The sequence below is a fragment of the Chinchilla lanigera genome, unplaced genomic scaffold (genome assembly GCF_000276665.1).
Source record: "Chinchilla lanigera isolate Chin_1 unplaced genomic scaffold, ChiLan1.0 scaffold00049, whole genome shotgun sequence".
NCBI classification, from domain to species: domain Eukaryota; kingdom Metazoa; phylum Chordata; class Mammalia; order Rodentia; family Chinchillidae; genus Chinchilla; species Chinchilla lanigera.
In genome coordinates, this window is record NW_004955450.1 from 4,273,217 (window position 1) to 4,289,886 (window position 16,670).

Consider the following 16,670-nt stretch of genomic DNA (forward strand, 5'->3'; position numbering starts at 1 on the left):
TCCGGTACCGGGAACCGAACTCACGACCTTGCGCTTGCCAGGCAGGCGCTTTTTGCCGCTGAGCTAAATCCCCAGCCCCGTACCTTACTTTTCTACTTGAAATTATTATATGCGAGATTTTCCTCCTCCTTTTAAAAAGTGTTTAAAGACCAAACAACTTTTCCATCAGTAAGTTTCTACTATAATTATTTCAATTACTTCCTCTATTTTGAGGCACTTAAATCATTTCTATTCTTTCCTTATCTCTTTTTCTTTTAAAATTACTGATATTAATCATCTTTGTCCAAATCTCTGATTCTTTCCTTAAGAAAAACTTCATAAAAGAACAGCTGATTCAGTCATTTTTAGATGTAATTATGAAAAGAGTTTCAGGAAATGACATAACAATTTACATTCTCACTGAGTGAAGGAAAGATATGAACTGAATCCCACTTTAGCCATTAAAAAAGCAATGTTCATTTTTAAAAATGTGAAATCTTAATCAGGCACGGTGGAGCATACCTATAATCCCGGTACTCTGGGAGGCTGAGGTGAGAGGAATGGCAAATTCGAGAAGCCTGAGCAACTTCGCATGACTGTCTCAAAACCAAAAATGAAAAGGGACCAGGGATGCAGCTCAGTGTGAAAGCCCTGGGTTTAATCCCTAGTACCACAAAAATAAACAAATATTTTAAAAAATCTTTATTACTAAGTAAATATGACATCTTCTTCATGTAATGTATATCTTGGTGAGGTAGATTACTCGTTACATATATAAAAAGTCTATCCACGCTGTACTGTGAGTTACATGTTATGTGAGTTATTTTATCATTGCCACTTGCTGGTATCCTTTTTTTTTTGTTTGTTTTGTTTTTTTTTTTTTTTTTGGTTTTTCTCCGGTACCGGGAACCGAACTGACGACCTTGCGCTTGCCAGGCAGGCGCTTTTGCCGCTGAGCTAAACCCCCAGCCCCCAACTTGCTGGTATCCTTGTTACATTTAGAATAATTTTTGTCATAGAATAATTCTTGTGATAGTCTTCTTCTTTAATTTGGTTATGGTATTTTTAATGTACAAGTTTTCATTTTTATACCATAAAATAACAAAATTTTCCTTGGTATTTTCTATTTAGTATAAGCAGATGGCGAGACTCTTCTACCCTCCTTCAATGAACTGTTTTTAACTTTCTCCCATATTTTATTTTTATGATATATGTAAAAATATAATTTTTCCAGGTCACCAACTAACTGTTCATGTATAGGTAGTGTACAATCATTTCAATCTGTATTAATTTAGGAATTCACTTAGTCATCTATTCAAAAATTGTGAAGCGTAAACTTCTTTTCCTAGCTATACGGATAATACACAAAACATAGAGAAAACATACAAATTAGTATGATAGAAACAAGCTCTATTAACAATAATTTAAATTACTGCAGTTGGAAGGGAGAAAAAACTTACATGAAACATACACCATCTTTAGATAAAATGTTCTGAGATCTTAGTTATAGGAAACAGTAGTGGTTTAAAGCAAACTAAGAATGTATTTCCTGATCTTTAAGGAAAAAAAAAGTTATTGAAAGATAGTGATAGGGTTTGGAGACCTTCAAGAGAATGCTTAGGAATGAACTCTGGATAACTGACATTTCTGTAAAGGCAGAGAAATAGTACTAGATAATATCAGCTTTTAGAATTCCATTATTGAAGAGAAGGTTAAGGGATTTAATTTTTAAAGCATAGAAGACTAATGAGGACAAAATATTCTCCATGTACAAGAAAATAAAACAATAAGTGTCTTAATTTGTAGCACAAAAAGTTTGCTTAACAAGCTGAAAATCTATCAAAACCCAAACTTATTTCCTTTCTCAACCCCTTCCTTCAGTTTTTTAAATGGACTGACTGCTCTGTGGTTTTTGACATTTTTGTCCCATTTTCTGCCAAAGCTCAAACTCAATATATCTTAAAGTGGTGCTTTGCTTCCCTAAACAAATCAGCTCTATTAGTGTCTTTTTCTAATTTTTGGCATAAAATCACTCACAGTATTTCTTTATAGTGTACAGTATTTGTAGTGATATCCTCCCTTTTGTTCCTGTAATGGTAATTTGTGTTCTTCTATTTTTTTAACATGTAGACACCGTAGGGCCTGTTTTCCTGTCAAACTCTTAGTGTGGAGGAAGAGTTTAGCCGGTCTAATCAGGCATTGGTACAGTTACTTTAAGTATACCATAGGTTGCAAGTTCCTCTACTGGTGGACTCTTGTTCTGTGCACAGGAGCCAGAGGCATAGAAGCCCCTTGTTTCATTTCTGCCTTCCTGTCAGGATTCAACCATTACCACAGGGGTTTCTTGCCAGGCTCTTGACCTTCCTGAAGCACAGTGTATTTGTGAACTGTTGCTAGGATCATGGCTGGGGCAGATATCACTCTCAACTATTCTAGTCCAACCTCAGTCTTAGGTAGACCTGTACTTGTTCTGCTTTGTATTTCCACTGATCTTAGGCAGGAGTTTCTAGCTCCTCCCCAAGTAGTACATGACTGCTTTTTTATATTGGTACAGGATTCTAAAGCCTAAAATGATGCTCTGTATCCCTTTCTCTTCCACACTTGCCCCACTGACAATGAGTTTTGGCTTGTATCCTGTACACAGAGGATTTCTCTGATTCACAGAAGCAGGAGTTTGGCTTCTAATGTCCTTACAGAAACTTATGAAATAAGGTTTTCTTCTCTTTCCTCACTGGTGTGAGACTAAGGATCTGAGTAAATGCAAGGAGCTTTGTCCCTATCTCCTAACAGGACAGAATGCCACCTTCATCTCTAAACCAGATATAGATTTTCTAAACTTCTGCTCTGCATCTCTCAATTTAGAGTACTCTGAGGAGCCAAAAGGCAAGGCCTTACAAGCAAGTAGGAACTTCCTTCAAATATGAGATAGCAGATGTTACAAACTAGCCATACTTGGCCTTTAACAATTATTTAAAATTTTAGGAGTTTTCTTCCTGCCCACTCTTATGGTAGCCATCTCTTTCTCTTGTGTTGTGTCAAAGGTAAAACAATTCATATGACTCATTCCTTGGGGTTTGAGGTGAGGGGAAGTCCTTTTTGGAATTTACATTACTTGGCTACTATGCAAGCTCAATTCTCTGAGAGAATCAAGAAGTTATGATTTTCTAGATTACCAAGTTTTCTCTTACACTGAGAGGGGGATGTTCTCTGCACACTCTATATCCTGAGTAGTAGTAGAAATCCCCTTCTGCTTCAACTTACCTTCCTTTTCTATGTAAAGGCATCACCCTTCTTCCAGCAACCCAAATAAAACCTGGGCGATATATCTTACTTCTCTACAACCATGTTTAATACATAATCAAGTAATAAAGCCTAAACTAAATAAATCATTACTAATTTCTTTATTAGGATTCTTTGCCCATTTCTTTGATATATGTACTCATTATATCACAATAGTCCCATAACAACATTCAAAACAGCCTGGACTCTGCCTCCCTCTAGTAAAACATGAATGTACCAATATCTTACAACAGCACTGCTTTGACCTTTGAGAGTCATCCATGTCCGTTATCAGTGTGATCCTATCCAGCTACTTTCCTTTAGGAATAGGTACTCTATTCTTATTCCATACTGATCCTCTTTTTGATCAATATCTGGAAATCCTATAATTCAAGATCTATTATAAAGGTGACATCTTTTATCAAAAAATTCCCTCGTCACAAAGATTCAGTCTTTCTCTTCTGCAGTGCATTGGCTTTATCTGCAGCATAACAATAACCTTAATTGAGTCTAGGTACAGTGGCACACTCCTGTAATCCCAGCACTCCAGGAGACTGAGGCAGGATGGTTCCAAGTTAAAACCCAGCCTGGGTAACTCAGTGACTTAAAAAGACCCTGTATCAAAATGAAAAATAGAAAGGTCTGGGAATGTAGTTCTGTAAGAAGGCCCTGAGTTTAATCCCCAGTACTACAAAAAAACAGAACAAAAACCCAAACACCTCATCTGGACTATATTAAAGTTGTATAAATCTCTTATTCAAGACATAAACTCTAGAAAGGCAGAGATATCTTACAAATTATGTTCCATCTTTTAACTTCCCCATATAAATATTTATCTTGCACATTAAAATACAGCAGCAAAATAGAGGCATGGTGGTACATGCTTACAGTTCCAGCATTTGGGACGCTAAGTTGGGGGAACCACATGAACCTGGACATTCAAGATGTCTGGACAACATAGTGAGACCCTGTGTCACAAATGAAGAAACAAGCAAAATATAAAACAAAATCAGTAATATGATACTTCCCTTCCTATAACTTCTGTATATTTTAAGCATCCTCAATAAAGGTCACTAAAAAATTCACTAGCTTGTAAAATGCTATTCTAAGAGGAAGAGAAGCACGCACACTATGACAAATTTTTATACCATCCAAGCATTTTCAGAGAAATGCCCAATTAGTATTAAGTTATGGATCATTTTTATATGAGTTAGATTTTTTCTTCAGAGTTAGACTTATAATGATAATCCTGAACAGAAACATACTTTGCTAGTTCCATGTAAATATATCCCAAGATAGCCTCAAAGTTTACTAGGGAAAAATTACTGCCATTAATGAAAGCAACCAAAAAGAAAAAAATAAACCTACAAAAAAAGCCCACCTACCCTACCACATATAGCCCCCACACACTAGTTCCTTACTTGGTAATCCTATTCGGCCATTTTTCCAAGATGGGAAAGTGATATGCTTCTACTAACTCTAAAGTAATTTCCAGTGAACAAGAGTATAATCACAGACAAGCACAGGCAGAAAAAAAACAGTTCTGATATTTTATATCCTACAACAGTACTCAAATATATTTTCAAAAATAGCATACAAAAATCCTAAATGCTATTCTGGGGAAAAGCCAGAGCAGGAGCCATCTTTGCCAACAAGTATACTTGGCCAAGTGACAGTTGTTAAGATAGTTGAGAAATTCTTCTGGGAACCACACTGGTACCTGACCATAACTGACTCATATAAAAGATCAGATGTCTAAAGTGGCACTTTTTTCATGCATTCTTCAAAAATGCTTTAGTTGCTTAAAAAAAAAAAAAAAAGAGGTAAACAAATTATATAGCTAATGGTTATCTTTATCAATTTATCAGAGAACTATTAACTCTTACCCAACAATTCAATTTTTAGTAATCATATAAAAATGTTCAACACAGCACTATCAGCTTGTGATAGACTGTAAATGTGTATTCTTTGACATGGAAAAAGATCCACTGCATACTGCTGGAAGAAAATGAAAGGTTATAAAATCATGTATCTGTGTGTGTTCTTATGCAATACCTCTAGGCAGTAGTATTTGGCTTATGCTCCAGTTACCAATTTACTGTCTCTCAGCTTCTAATTCAGATTTCACTGCCTGCTTTACATAAATGGAGCTGGGTCCTTTCCTTTGCCAGCTGGCACATGTGTTAACATTAGCAGTACAGGGCACTGGAGATACACTGAAGAAGGGGTTTTCTTCCTGGTTCCAGTGCCCTGCCGCGGTGAGCTCCTATACCAGTATTTTCCCCAATACCGAAACCTCAGGTAGTTTTGCAGCCTTTGCTGAGATGGCTCCCTAAGAAAGTTTTCCTCAGATTCTAGACAGTGAATTCTGACCCAGTTTCAACAGCAAAGCCCCACATTAGCTTCTCTGCCATCTGGTACAGAACAGCCACAGCTTCTCCAACAAGTTCAGATCTCAGCTCTAGGAAGGGCCTTCCCTGACCACTCTGTCTCAGACTTAGGGGCTCCATGTATGTACCAATTTTACAATTGTTAGGATTCTGTTTACTTTTTACTAGCCAACCTCTACCTCAACCCAATTATTATGTAATTATTAGAACTAGTAACTCCTTAAGTTTTTCTGGCTGAAGTAACAGTAGTTTCTCTTGATTCAACTCTGATTGATATGTGGGTAAATTCTTTTCAGGGTTTTCTGAATTTTTTATCCTATACTTGGGGATTTCTGGGTGATTGAAAAGGCAAGTTAATTTTATTTTGAAAAACTAAAAAAATTCAATGCAAAATAAACATTACAATTTTTTTTAATAGGGCAGAAATACAATTGTGAGATTAAAGTGAATTCTGAAAACTACTCATTTGTGTTAAGACTACAATTATTCAGTTTTTCTTAATGCTAATTTCATCATTATCTGCAATTGTGTTCCCAGGTAATTTTTAGGGATGGAAATAATTTAGAGTGCTATTCTTTTTCCCTCAGTTATGCTGTATCTTAGCATTTACAAACAGGCTAGCAATCAGAGGAACCCTGGAGTGACAGTTCCTCCATCACAGAATAGCCTTCTGCATCTAACTGCTTGGCCCCTCTTACCATGTTCAAGGATTATCAGCTGGGCTCCAGCTTGTGCATTTCCAACATCATTCTCAGCAATGCATTGATAGAACCCTTCATCTGATTTCACCAGACCCAAAACTTGAAGATTATGTTCCTTCTAAGGAAGAAAAACATGTAAAATTTTATGATTCTGAATAACTACTACAATGACAAGAATACATAATGTATTAATTATTGTAACTCTCCTACTAACCTGTTTTGAAACTGTTTTATTTTTTTATTTTCTTTTCTTTAAAATAAAAAAAAATTTTTTAAATCTTAAGGATATGTTCTTTTTTGGGAAGAAAAAACAAGTAAAATTTTATGACTCAATTACTGATTATCTACTTACATACCCACTAACATAATTGTACAGTAAACCACTGGCAAACTATTAACTGACTGGAATAGTGCATACTGTCATAAATGATAAAGAATTTAACGAACATGAAAAGTCATACCTTCACTTTGCTTGCAAAGTCATTTACACCTTTGCTTGGAAAAATATTTGGCAAGCAATACAATGTATCTGTGGTGAAGTATGAATTAGTTAATTTAAGGCATTATCTTAAAATTATCTATAATATCAAGAATTCTAGTAGCTCAAACTACAGTAAGTTAACTGAAGTTGTAAATATATGTTTTCTAAAGTATAAAGTCTGTATGAATGTGAAGTATTATTATTGGTTTACATTTTTAAAATAGTATGGGAACATGATAAAGTAAAAATGCTAATTTAATCATGACAGGTTGCTTTATAATTGAATATATATGGATTACTTTCTGTAACACGACAATACATACTTCATTTTTGTTGTTGTTGTTTTTCTTCTGGAATCAAACTCACGAACTTGCACTCACAAGGCAGGCGCTGTGCCACTGAACTAAATCCCTAGCTCCACAATACATACTTCAAAAACAAAGAATATACTCCTACTGAAAATGAATTACCTCTATGACACATTTGTAATGAGACATTAAGTCTTTAGTGATCATAATTACTTGTTTATGAATGTTATGTTTAGATCTTAAGGTACATTATTAATACTTATCACTAAAACTTAGATACTAATTCTATTATAACAGTTATGGGGAGTTCAGGCAGGGTCTCACTGCATAGTTCAGACTGGTCTTGAACTCACTGCATAGCCAAGGCTGGCCTCAAACTCAGTGATCTCCTGCTTTAGCCTCCCAAGTGCTAGAATCACAGGTGTGCACCACCACACCCAGCTCTATTATTAGAATATTACTAATAACGATGACATTACTAGATAATATCTTCCAAGCATTTAATCTATATAAAGTGAAAAAACAATTATGGCTGAGAACTCTTTTCTTTAGTTTTCTGAGACAGGGTCTCTAAATGTATCCCATGCTGGCCTTTAACTAACTCATGGCAATCCTCCTGCATTAGCCTCCTGATGCTGGGATTACACTTGGGAGGCATGCACCACCACTCCCAGCTTGAGGTTTCTTAAATACATAACATTTTTTCATACATTTACTTTTTAAAGAAATTTCTTAACTGACATAAATACACAAAATTTTATGTATTGACACTTTACCGTGTAATGATGCATTTACTTCTTTAAAGAATCTTTACCTATTGTCACAACAATTGTCTCATACTGGGTAATCCTTACTTTGAAGGGTCTGGGCAGCAGCATATGTCTTTTTATTACATTTGATAAGGTTTGTTGTGTAATTAATTGATTTTTCAAAAGGAATACCTTTCCACACTTCATGGAATGGATTTCTGTTCTTTGAAAAAAGAGCTATGAAGACGTGGGAATGCACGCGCGCACGCACACACACACACACTCATATACAACAATTAATTCCCAGGAAATGGAGAAAGCTGTGTTTAAGAGTAGCAGACTGTTGATGAACTCTTACTAAGTTTAGTTTAACCACTAATTTGCTATGTGATCTCAACTCAAGCTACAAAAATACTATTGGGCTCAGCTTTCTTATCAGCCAATGACAAAAGTATCTTTTTTGGTGGAATATAAAGCAGCATACATAAGAAAACTGATGTTTTGGAGATAACATTTAAAAACATTCAAACATTCAGAAATAAAATACTTCTTTGAAAAATACTTACTACAATCTTAAAGTAGTCACTTGGGATAACCATATCCCCATTCTTGACCCACTTCACAGTTGGGGTTGGCTTCCCAGTCACTTCACATTCAAATACAATATCCATGGATTCATGAGCATATATATTAGCAGGCTGTTTCAGGAATTCAGGCTGGGCTTTAAAAGAGAAAGAAACTTAAAATATTACTGAAAAGAAAACACGTAACTTCATGTTTTAACCAATTAAGATGTTAATGAAAATAAAAAGGTAGCTATTCATATTTCAACCATTACATGATTTTTACTGATTATTTAAGCTCTTACATATTTTTACAAAAGCGTACAACACATATATGTTAAAAATGTATGTTTTCAGAAATAATACCTTCCAAAATTAATTTTCTGGTATAACTAAATTTCTCCAGTTACTTATTGACTTTGGTTTTTTGATTGGGGGGGATACTAGGAATCGAACTCAGGACCTTGCACTTGCCAGACAGGTACAGTGCCACTGAGCTGTATCTCCAGCCCTCCAGTTACTTACTGAGAAATATTTACTAGGTTGACTATATTGAAGAAACTGAAAATATGAATTATTGCAAGCTGTCTAAAATGCATATTAAAAACTATTTCCCTAAGACTTATACTAGTTTGAAAAAGCCATAATTAATCTGTTAACCTGTACATATGATAACTAATTAGCTTTATAAGGACTTACAAGATAAATAAATGAATCTGATGCTGGCAAATGGGGGAGGGGCGTGAAGGGAAAGTGGGAAGAAAAAGAATTGACAGTGTTATGTACATGTACAAATTCCCCCACCACGGATGTAATCATTAGGTACTGCAAACATGTACTAATAAAACTCAAAAATTTAAAAAGACAAACCCTACAAACAAATCATAATTAAAATTTGAAGAGGTGAAAGGACTGATACAATCTTCCTTTGCAGTCAGCTTGATGAATACTAACACAAGAAAATGTCATATTACAGGTATTAAATACTCACAAACACACTCCTATTAGTAACTATTTATCATATGAAATGGTTTTAAAGTGACAGGATCTTTGGAGCAAAGGTAAATGTATTGGAACTTTGAACACTCCAGTATCTCCCTTTCTTCTTGCCCCAAAGCTGTAAATAACTAATTTACAAATAACAGATTCATAACAGTTTTCCTTAGAAGGGCTGAAATAATCATCTAGCCCAACTTCATATCTAATGTTAATAATTTTCTCTATTACATCTTGTCAAAGCTTGAAAATTTCAAATGACAAGGAACCTCCTATATCACAAATCAGCCAGCTCCCCTTTGGGCTAGTTCCACTGAATAACAATGACAACAGCAGCTGTATTTAAGAGTGAGTCAAAATGTGCTCCCACCTGCTGGAATGTTGATGGAGATTGTGCTAAATTTGTAGCTAATTAACATCTTAACAATACGGAGTCTTCTTTTCCATCTACATAGTTTATCTCTCCAATTATATAGATCTCTGATTTCTTTCATCAGTATTTTATAGATTTCAATACACAAATCTTATTTATAATTTCTTAGGCTATTTTAAGCAGTATTTTATTTTTGTGCTAGAGATTGAACTGAAGGCCCTGCACATGCTAGGCAAGCTCTCTACTACTGAGCTGTATCTCAAGCCCTAAAAAAATTCTAATTTTTCATTGTTCAGTCAGATCAGCACCCTAGCAGGTGCCTTTCTGCCTCTCTCCAACAAGGTCTGGGAAAATTAGGATTCTCGGGGGCTGTAGATTTAGCTCAGCGGCAAAAGTGCCTGCCTGGCAAGCGCAAGGTCGTGAGTTCGGTTCCTGGTACCGGAGAAAAACCAAAAAAAAAAAAAAGAAAGAAAATTAGGATTCTCTTCCTCAATACTTACTTTCAATTTTCTCTTTGTCTTTAACTTATAGCACTTATTGTCATATCAAAGTTTTAAAATTTTATCTGGTAAAATTTACTGCTCCTTTCCATCTTGGCATCTACATTTCATTATTCTTGTATTCCAAAGGCCTCCCTGTTGCTCTATAATACTCATTCAATATTCACTTACACAATCTAGATTTACTGGAGTAACTATTCAGCTTTATGTTTGTCTAAAGGGCAGTAGTTCCACTAAGAGCAACTGAATTGAAAGTTTTAACAATCAAAATCCTTTGTGTGTTTGTTTCTTGGTACTTGTTTTTTTCTTTCCCCTATGAATCTGTCTATCCTTAGATTACAGCCACAAACTTATTAATACTATATATTATGTTTCCTTATTTGGTGGAACAAATACTCTTTATTTATTCTTTTATTTTCTTAAAATTGTTCTAAGATGTTTACTTAAGGTCTGCATCCCTCAGATAAATTCAGGCTCAGGTTAAGACTCACTGTGCCTTCTGTTCTTCAAACAAGAATAACTTGGAATTTTTATTGAATGGTGAAAAAAACTTTACATGTGGGGAAAACGAATATTTGTAATCCCAACTTTTCCTATTTAATAATTAAATTTTATTTTTATTACAGAAAATGTATAGTGGACACTGACTTGGACCAAGGTCCTGCACTAGGTCCCAATAATCAAACCAAAATGGAGTCACTCATGTTAAAGTTCCACGTCATCAAACTAAAAGTAGTGTATCTCATGTTCTGAGAAACTTGAAGAGACAGGTAATAGCCAAATCCCCAAACATACCAATTTTAGCCTACATGTGAAGAGAACTACTTTTTGCTTGAATTCTTTTAAGGAGAGTAACCCAAAGCAACTTTAATGTTAATTGAGGTAGGGTAAAAGAAATAAAGACAGGTAGAAAAGAGACAGAAAATAGTGTAATTTAAAAATTATACTTAAAAAATTGCAGCTTCAGGACCCAAAGTTACCCAAGGTTACATTTGTTTTTCCCATTTCAGGCTACTCATTTCTAAATCCCAAAGTCTTAAAAATATAATAGATTCAGTCCATGCCTTTCTCCAGTAAAATGGGCCTTTTACCTTTCAGGCAGGCCACTGCCTCTCATCTGTGCTTTCCATGGAATCATAAATTCCACCCCATAAAACACAGAAATATATCCAGCCATGGAACCTAACTTAACTCACCCCTCAAGAGCCTGCACTGCCTTGTGAGTACAAATTTCTTTAGTTCCATTTAATGAACCTATCTACGCCTCTCTCTGATATATCCTGAAATGTATTCTGTGACAAGTCAAGAGCCTATGTCATGCACAGAGGTAAGCTGAGGTCCCCATTTCCTCTCTGGAGGGACCTTCCTGGGTCCTGTCAGGTGGTATTAATCAATCTACTTTTTATATTATGCTGTTTCCTTGTTCTTACTCAAGCTGCCTTACAAATACCGACTGTTCTACCATGCCCACTGCAGCACTCACCTATTGTTCAGATGAAATAATGCCTGATTCACAAATCACGAATAAAAGTCAATTAGATAATTAATTTTTTTGGAAATTCTCTCTTTTGACTCTTACACATTCTTCAGTAATGTATAAGAAGTTGTAATGACTGAGTGTCAAGAGACCTAGAGGAGTTCCTGGCTCTACCACTGGGCATTTTGTTAAATTTCAAAACCATGGGTTTCAGTTTGTTCCTGCACTAAGTGCAGAATTCAACTACACTATTCCCAAGTGAAATAGGATGAGTTCTCCCAGGGGACAGGAGCTGGGGGATTCTCAGGCTCTAATCTATGCCCTGTTAGCCACTAAAGTGAATACATCTTTTTCCTCATCTTCCTTTGTGAACAATGTATGCAATGTGCCCTTCTCTTTATCTCCTACTCTTACTACAAAGACCGGGCACACTGTGGTGGTGGTGGTGGTGGGTAACCTGTACTAAACGAAAATCTAAAACATGGGGCCATACTCGTAACCCAACGGGAAGTTAGCCAGCCCTCTAGCACTAGTGAGCCCTTAAAAGCTAGACTCATTAAAGAGTCAGTGTGATTGCCCCCTGACCTGTGACCTGTTCAGCTACTCAAGCTTAAGTCCCTTCTCTATTCTGTCTTCCTTTTCAATGAAAGTTTTTGCCTACTGATTCATGCAGTTGCTTCAATTTTAATTTCCATTATCATTAAAGGAAGTTGCCACACGTCCTGTACCATAAGTACACTGACATCTTTAAGCACTGATTTTATAATTTCAGTTATATATCTGATGTACAATAACAGCTAACATCTATGAGTATGTTCCACTTACTATCATTTAGTTCCCACAGCAATCCTATTACTTAGCTATTATATTATTTTCACTTTATCGACAAGGACATTAACTATACAAATGCTGAGTAACTCCACAAGATCATGCAGCTTAGTCAATGACAGATCTGGAATTTGGACCTTTATCCTTTTTAAAACTTTATTTTATAAAAGACAATAAAGTAAGTCCCCATGAAGTTGTTATTTAACTTCAGTAATTATTAATTTATGTGAATACTAATTAATATCTACCCTAATTCACCTCATTTCTTACTCTTACATCACACACAGATCACTTTCAAAATAAAATTTAGGTACTAGTCTATATTATTTCATACATAAATATTTAAGTACCTCTACAAGACAAGAAATCCCAAACGGGTATGGAAGCGTACATCTGTTATTCCAAGACTATGGGAAACTAAGACAGGAGGATCACACGTTCAGGCCCAACTTGAGCAATTTTGCAATTTAACGAGGCCCTGTCTCAAAAAAAGGCTGGAGAGATGTAACTAACTAAAAAGGCCCCAGATTTAATCCCCAGTACCAAAATATAAACAATTTTTTAAAAGACAAGAAATCCAATTCCTAAAGACAACTGTGATACCATCACCACATTGGTATCTACAATAATTTCTTAATATTACAAATTATTCAGTCAGTAGTCACATTTCACTAATCAGTCTATAGGTTTTTTTCCCAGCTTTTTGTTGAGCTTTTATTTGATAACCTACTAAATGACGTACAACAGGGTCTCAACTTTAAAAGAAAACTGCTTTATTGGCTTTGGATGTACACTAAAACGATTATTTCTTAAAAAACATAAATTTGCTCAAATGCATTAATGGCCTATGTTTTAAAATCTGATTTACTTTATTTAAATTGGGCAAACAGGGTGCTTCCCTAAATTGCTTTTAATCCATGGGTTCTTCCTTTATCTCATCTTTATTTTCAATATGTTAAGAAAGCATTTGTCCTGTAGAGTCAGCTATAGTCCATCTTTGGCTAAGTGCATCACCATGGTAGTATTTAATATGTTCGTCCTGTTACAGGGAGACTCACTGAGTCAGCTCATCATTTTTCAAGACTACTTCCTAGGCAGTTCTATGTGCTTCCATCCAGAGGTTTATAAATGATTTGCCTTTCTGTGATGTTAACAGCCTATAACAATTATTGTCCACTAAGAGACACAAGTTAATAGTATTTTTATTCTATCATTCCTTGTGTAAAGGGACATCCCCTCATTAATTATTCTATTCCTTCAATTCATTATTGAGATAACTCTTCATTATCTGGTTATCTTAAAGCATAGTTCTTATAAAATGGCAGGATAAATGCTGGATTCTGTTTACTTATAAATACACACACACACAAATTTTTCCCCATCTCTCTTCTTTAAATTACAAATAGTAACACACTGATTTTTTTTTCTACTTTCAAAGTCTGTTCTCTTAACTAAGATAGTACTGTTTCCACGGAACTGACATGTTCCTTGAGCCCAGGACTGAGGATCCCTGTAAGGCACATTAAGTAGTTTTGGAAAATACACAGCAAAATCCTCCTTTAAAAAAACTGAATATAATTTTAGCACGCACTTTTAGTAAATGGATTTTCAAAGACTATCAGAAAAAAAATTATAAATAGTGTTGATTTACTTCTTCCTTTCACGAATTATAAAGTAATGTCTTTAAAATATTCTCTGGATTTTAACTACTCTGTAGACAATATTAACACCAATTAAACACAATTTAAGAGCAGATGTTTGTGGTTGGGAAGCTAAATTGACAATCAAAGAGCAAATGAGTCAATTACCATAAGAAAATAAGCGTTGTAATGGAAGCTTATGCATTTCCTTACCAAAGACAATTAAGCTTCAAACTCTCTTTGACACATCCCTATCCCTTCTAATGCCATCACTTTGACAAGAGTAAGTTTAATTGCTAAATGTACAAGTAGAATTTAATACTAAAACATATTATACTTGCAAAATTCTTTCACTAGAAACATCACTTAATTCCATCATTGTTACATGATGCTGGAAATTACCACTTATTTCAAAAAGAAAATAATATAAGGCCAATACCAATGTTTCAAGGTTACTTTACTATGCTGTGATTTGGAAGATAGTAATTTTCATTTACATTAATTCTGAAATGTTGGAGGTTCTACTGTTGGATTTTAAATTCTTAAAGTTCTTATTAAACTGCTTAGAAAATAAAGCAAAATTTTCCATTTATGTTAAACTGCACATGTGATGATCTTAAACTTCTTTTTTGTAATTTACGAATTGATATTCAGGTCTTTAAAAGATAAACAAATTAAAAACTAAGCATGTAACAAGCTAAAATATTTTCAGGGATTTTTGTTCAACAGTCTAGTCAGAAGCCTGCTATAGGTACTGGTTCCACTAAAAAGGGAAAATATATTAGAACCCTCCAACATTTCTTAAGAAAGGTTCCCACTACAGTGAAGGTAAACTGGTTCTCCTTAATCTCTAGGAGAAACGCGGCAATACAACTGGGAAGCCACACATTTTGCCACTGCATTTTAAATTTGTATTTCTCTCTTTCCATCCCTACATCCTAATATACTACAATGATTGCCTACATAAGGGATATTTTTTTTAAAAAGAACTCTTTTGGAGAAATTCTAATGTGTATTACTGTACTTTCTATAGTGGAGGACAAACCCTCATGGTTTAGTCAACAGGAAAACATCACAAACTGTAGTATTTTTCCGTTTTATTTTATTAGTACATGTTTGTAATTCATGTAGTGTACAATCATCTTGGGGCGTGATTACACGTACATATTACAGCTTTTTTAAAAAATTCCCTTCCCTTTCTTTCTCCCTCCCGCCTCCTCCAGCTCCCTGATCACCTTTTTCGTACTTGTTGATACTATTTGTTTTAGCTCAAGTTATGGCTTATAACGTCTACATTGATTTGGGTTATCAGGTTTCTGTATTTGGCATAACTTTATTCCTCTCATTTCCCCTTCCTCTCCCCCTAATCCCTCTTTTTGTTCCCTTGGACCCTTCCCCTATTGGAGGAGATCTCTCCCCTTGTGCCTTTCTATCCATCTTTTATCCTTTTCTTTGTTTACACTTTGCCTCACTTAAATGAGGGTACCTTATGGCATTCAAGTTTATTTCACTCAACATTATGTTTTCCAGGTGCACACATTTTCCTACAAATGCCTCAAATTTGTCCTTCTTTATAGCCAAGTAGTATTCTATTACGTAAGACACTACATTTTGTTTATCCAATCATCTGTTGATGAGGACACAGACTGCTTCTAGGATTTAGCTATTACAAACTATCCTGCTATAAAGTATACAAGTATTGCTGTAGTATGATGACTTACCTAGCAGGGGGATGGCTGGGTCTTACGGAATTTCAAGTTTTAATTCTTTGGGAAATCTCCATACTGATTTCCATAATGGTTGTACTAGTTTGCATTGCTATCAACAGTACAGGAGACTTCCTTTTTTGCCAGAGCCACACCAGCATTTGTTATTGTTTGATTTCCTAATGACTGCCATTCTTTCAGGAGTAAGATGGAATCTTAGTGTTGTTTTAATTTGCACTTCTTTAATGGCCAAACATGTTGCACATTTTTCTCATGTATATGTTGGCCATTTGTATTTCTCCCTCTGTGAAGTGTCTGTTCATTTCTCTGGTCTATTTTTTGACTGGATCTCTTATTTTACACGGTTTACTTTTTTTTGAGTTCTTTGTATATGCTACACACTAGTCCTCTGTCTGAGGAGATGGCAAAAACATTTTCCCATTCTGTAGGCTGTCTCTTCATTCTACTGACTGAATCTTTTGCTCTACAGAAGCTCTTTAGTCTGATATAATCCCACTGACTGATTCTTGCCAGTTACTGTGTGGCTGAGGTTATGTTTAGAAGGGCCTTTCCTACTCCTATGTCTTCAAGTGTTTTATCTATTTTGTCTTCCAGAAGGTTTAATGTTTCTGTTTTAATGTTTAAGTCTATGATCCATTTTGATTTTAATTTGGTACACAGTGAGAGATACATCTAAGGC

The 16,670-nt window shown here is 35.1% G+C and overlaps 1 protein-coding gene across 5 annotated transcripts in view; it reads right to left on the reverse strand.

The window, feature by feature from the left end:
- The window catches only part of Neo1 (neogenin 1), a gene marked incomplete at its 5' end in the record, with an annotated part of 133,830 nt that overhangs the window by 82,049 nt on the left and 35,111 nt on the right, over positions 1 to 16,670 (reverse strand). For all 5 annotated transcript variants that reach the window (XM_013519002.1, XM_013519003.1, XM_013519000.1 and 2 more), the window contains 2 exon segments: positions 6,347 to 6,467; positions 8,454 to 8,608. In XM_013519002.1, coding sequence (XP_013374456.1) covers positions 6,347 to 6,467; positions 8,454 to 8,608 — 276 coding nt within the window.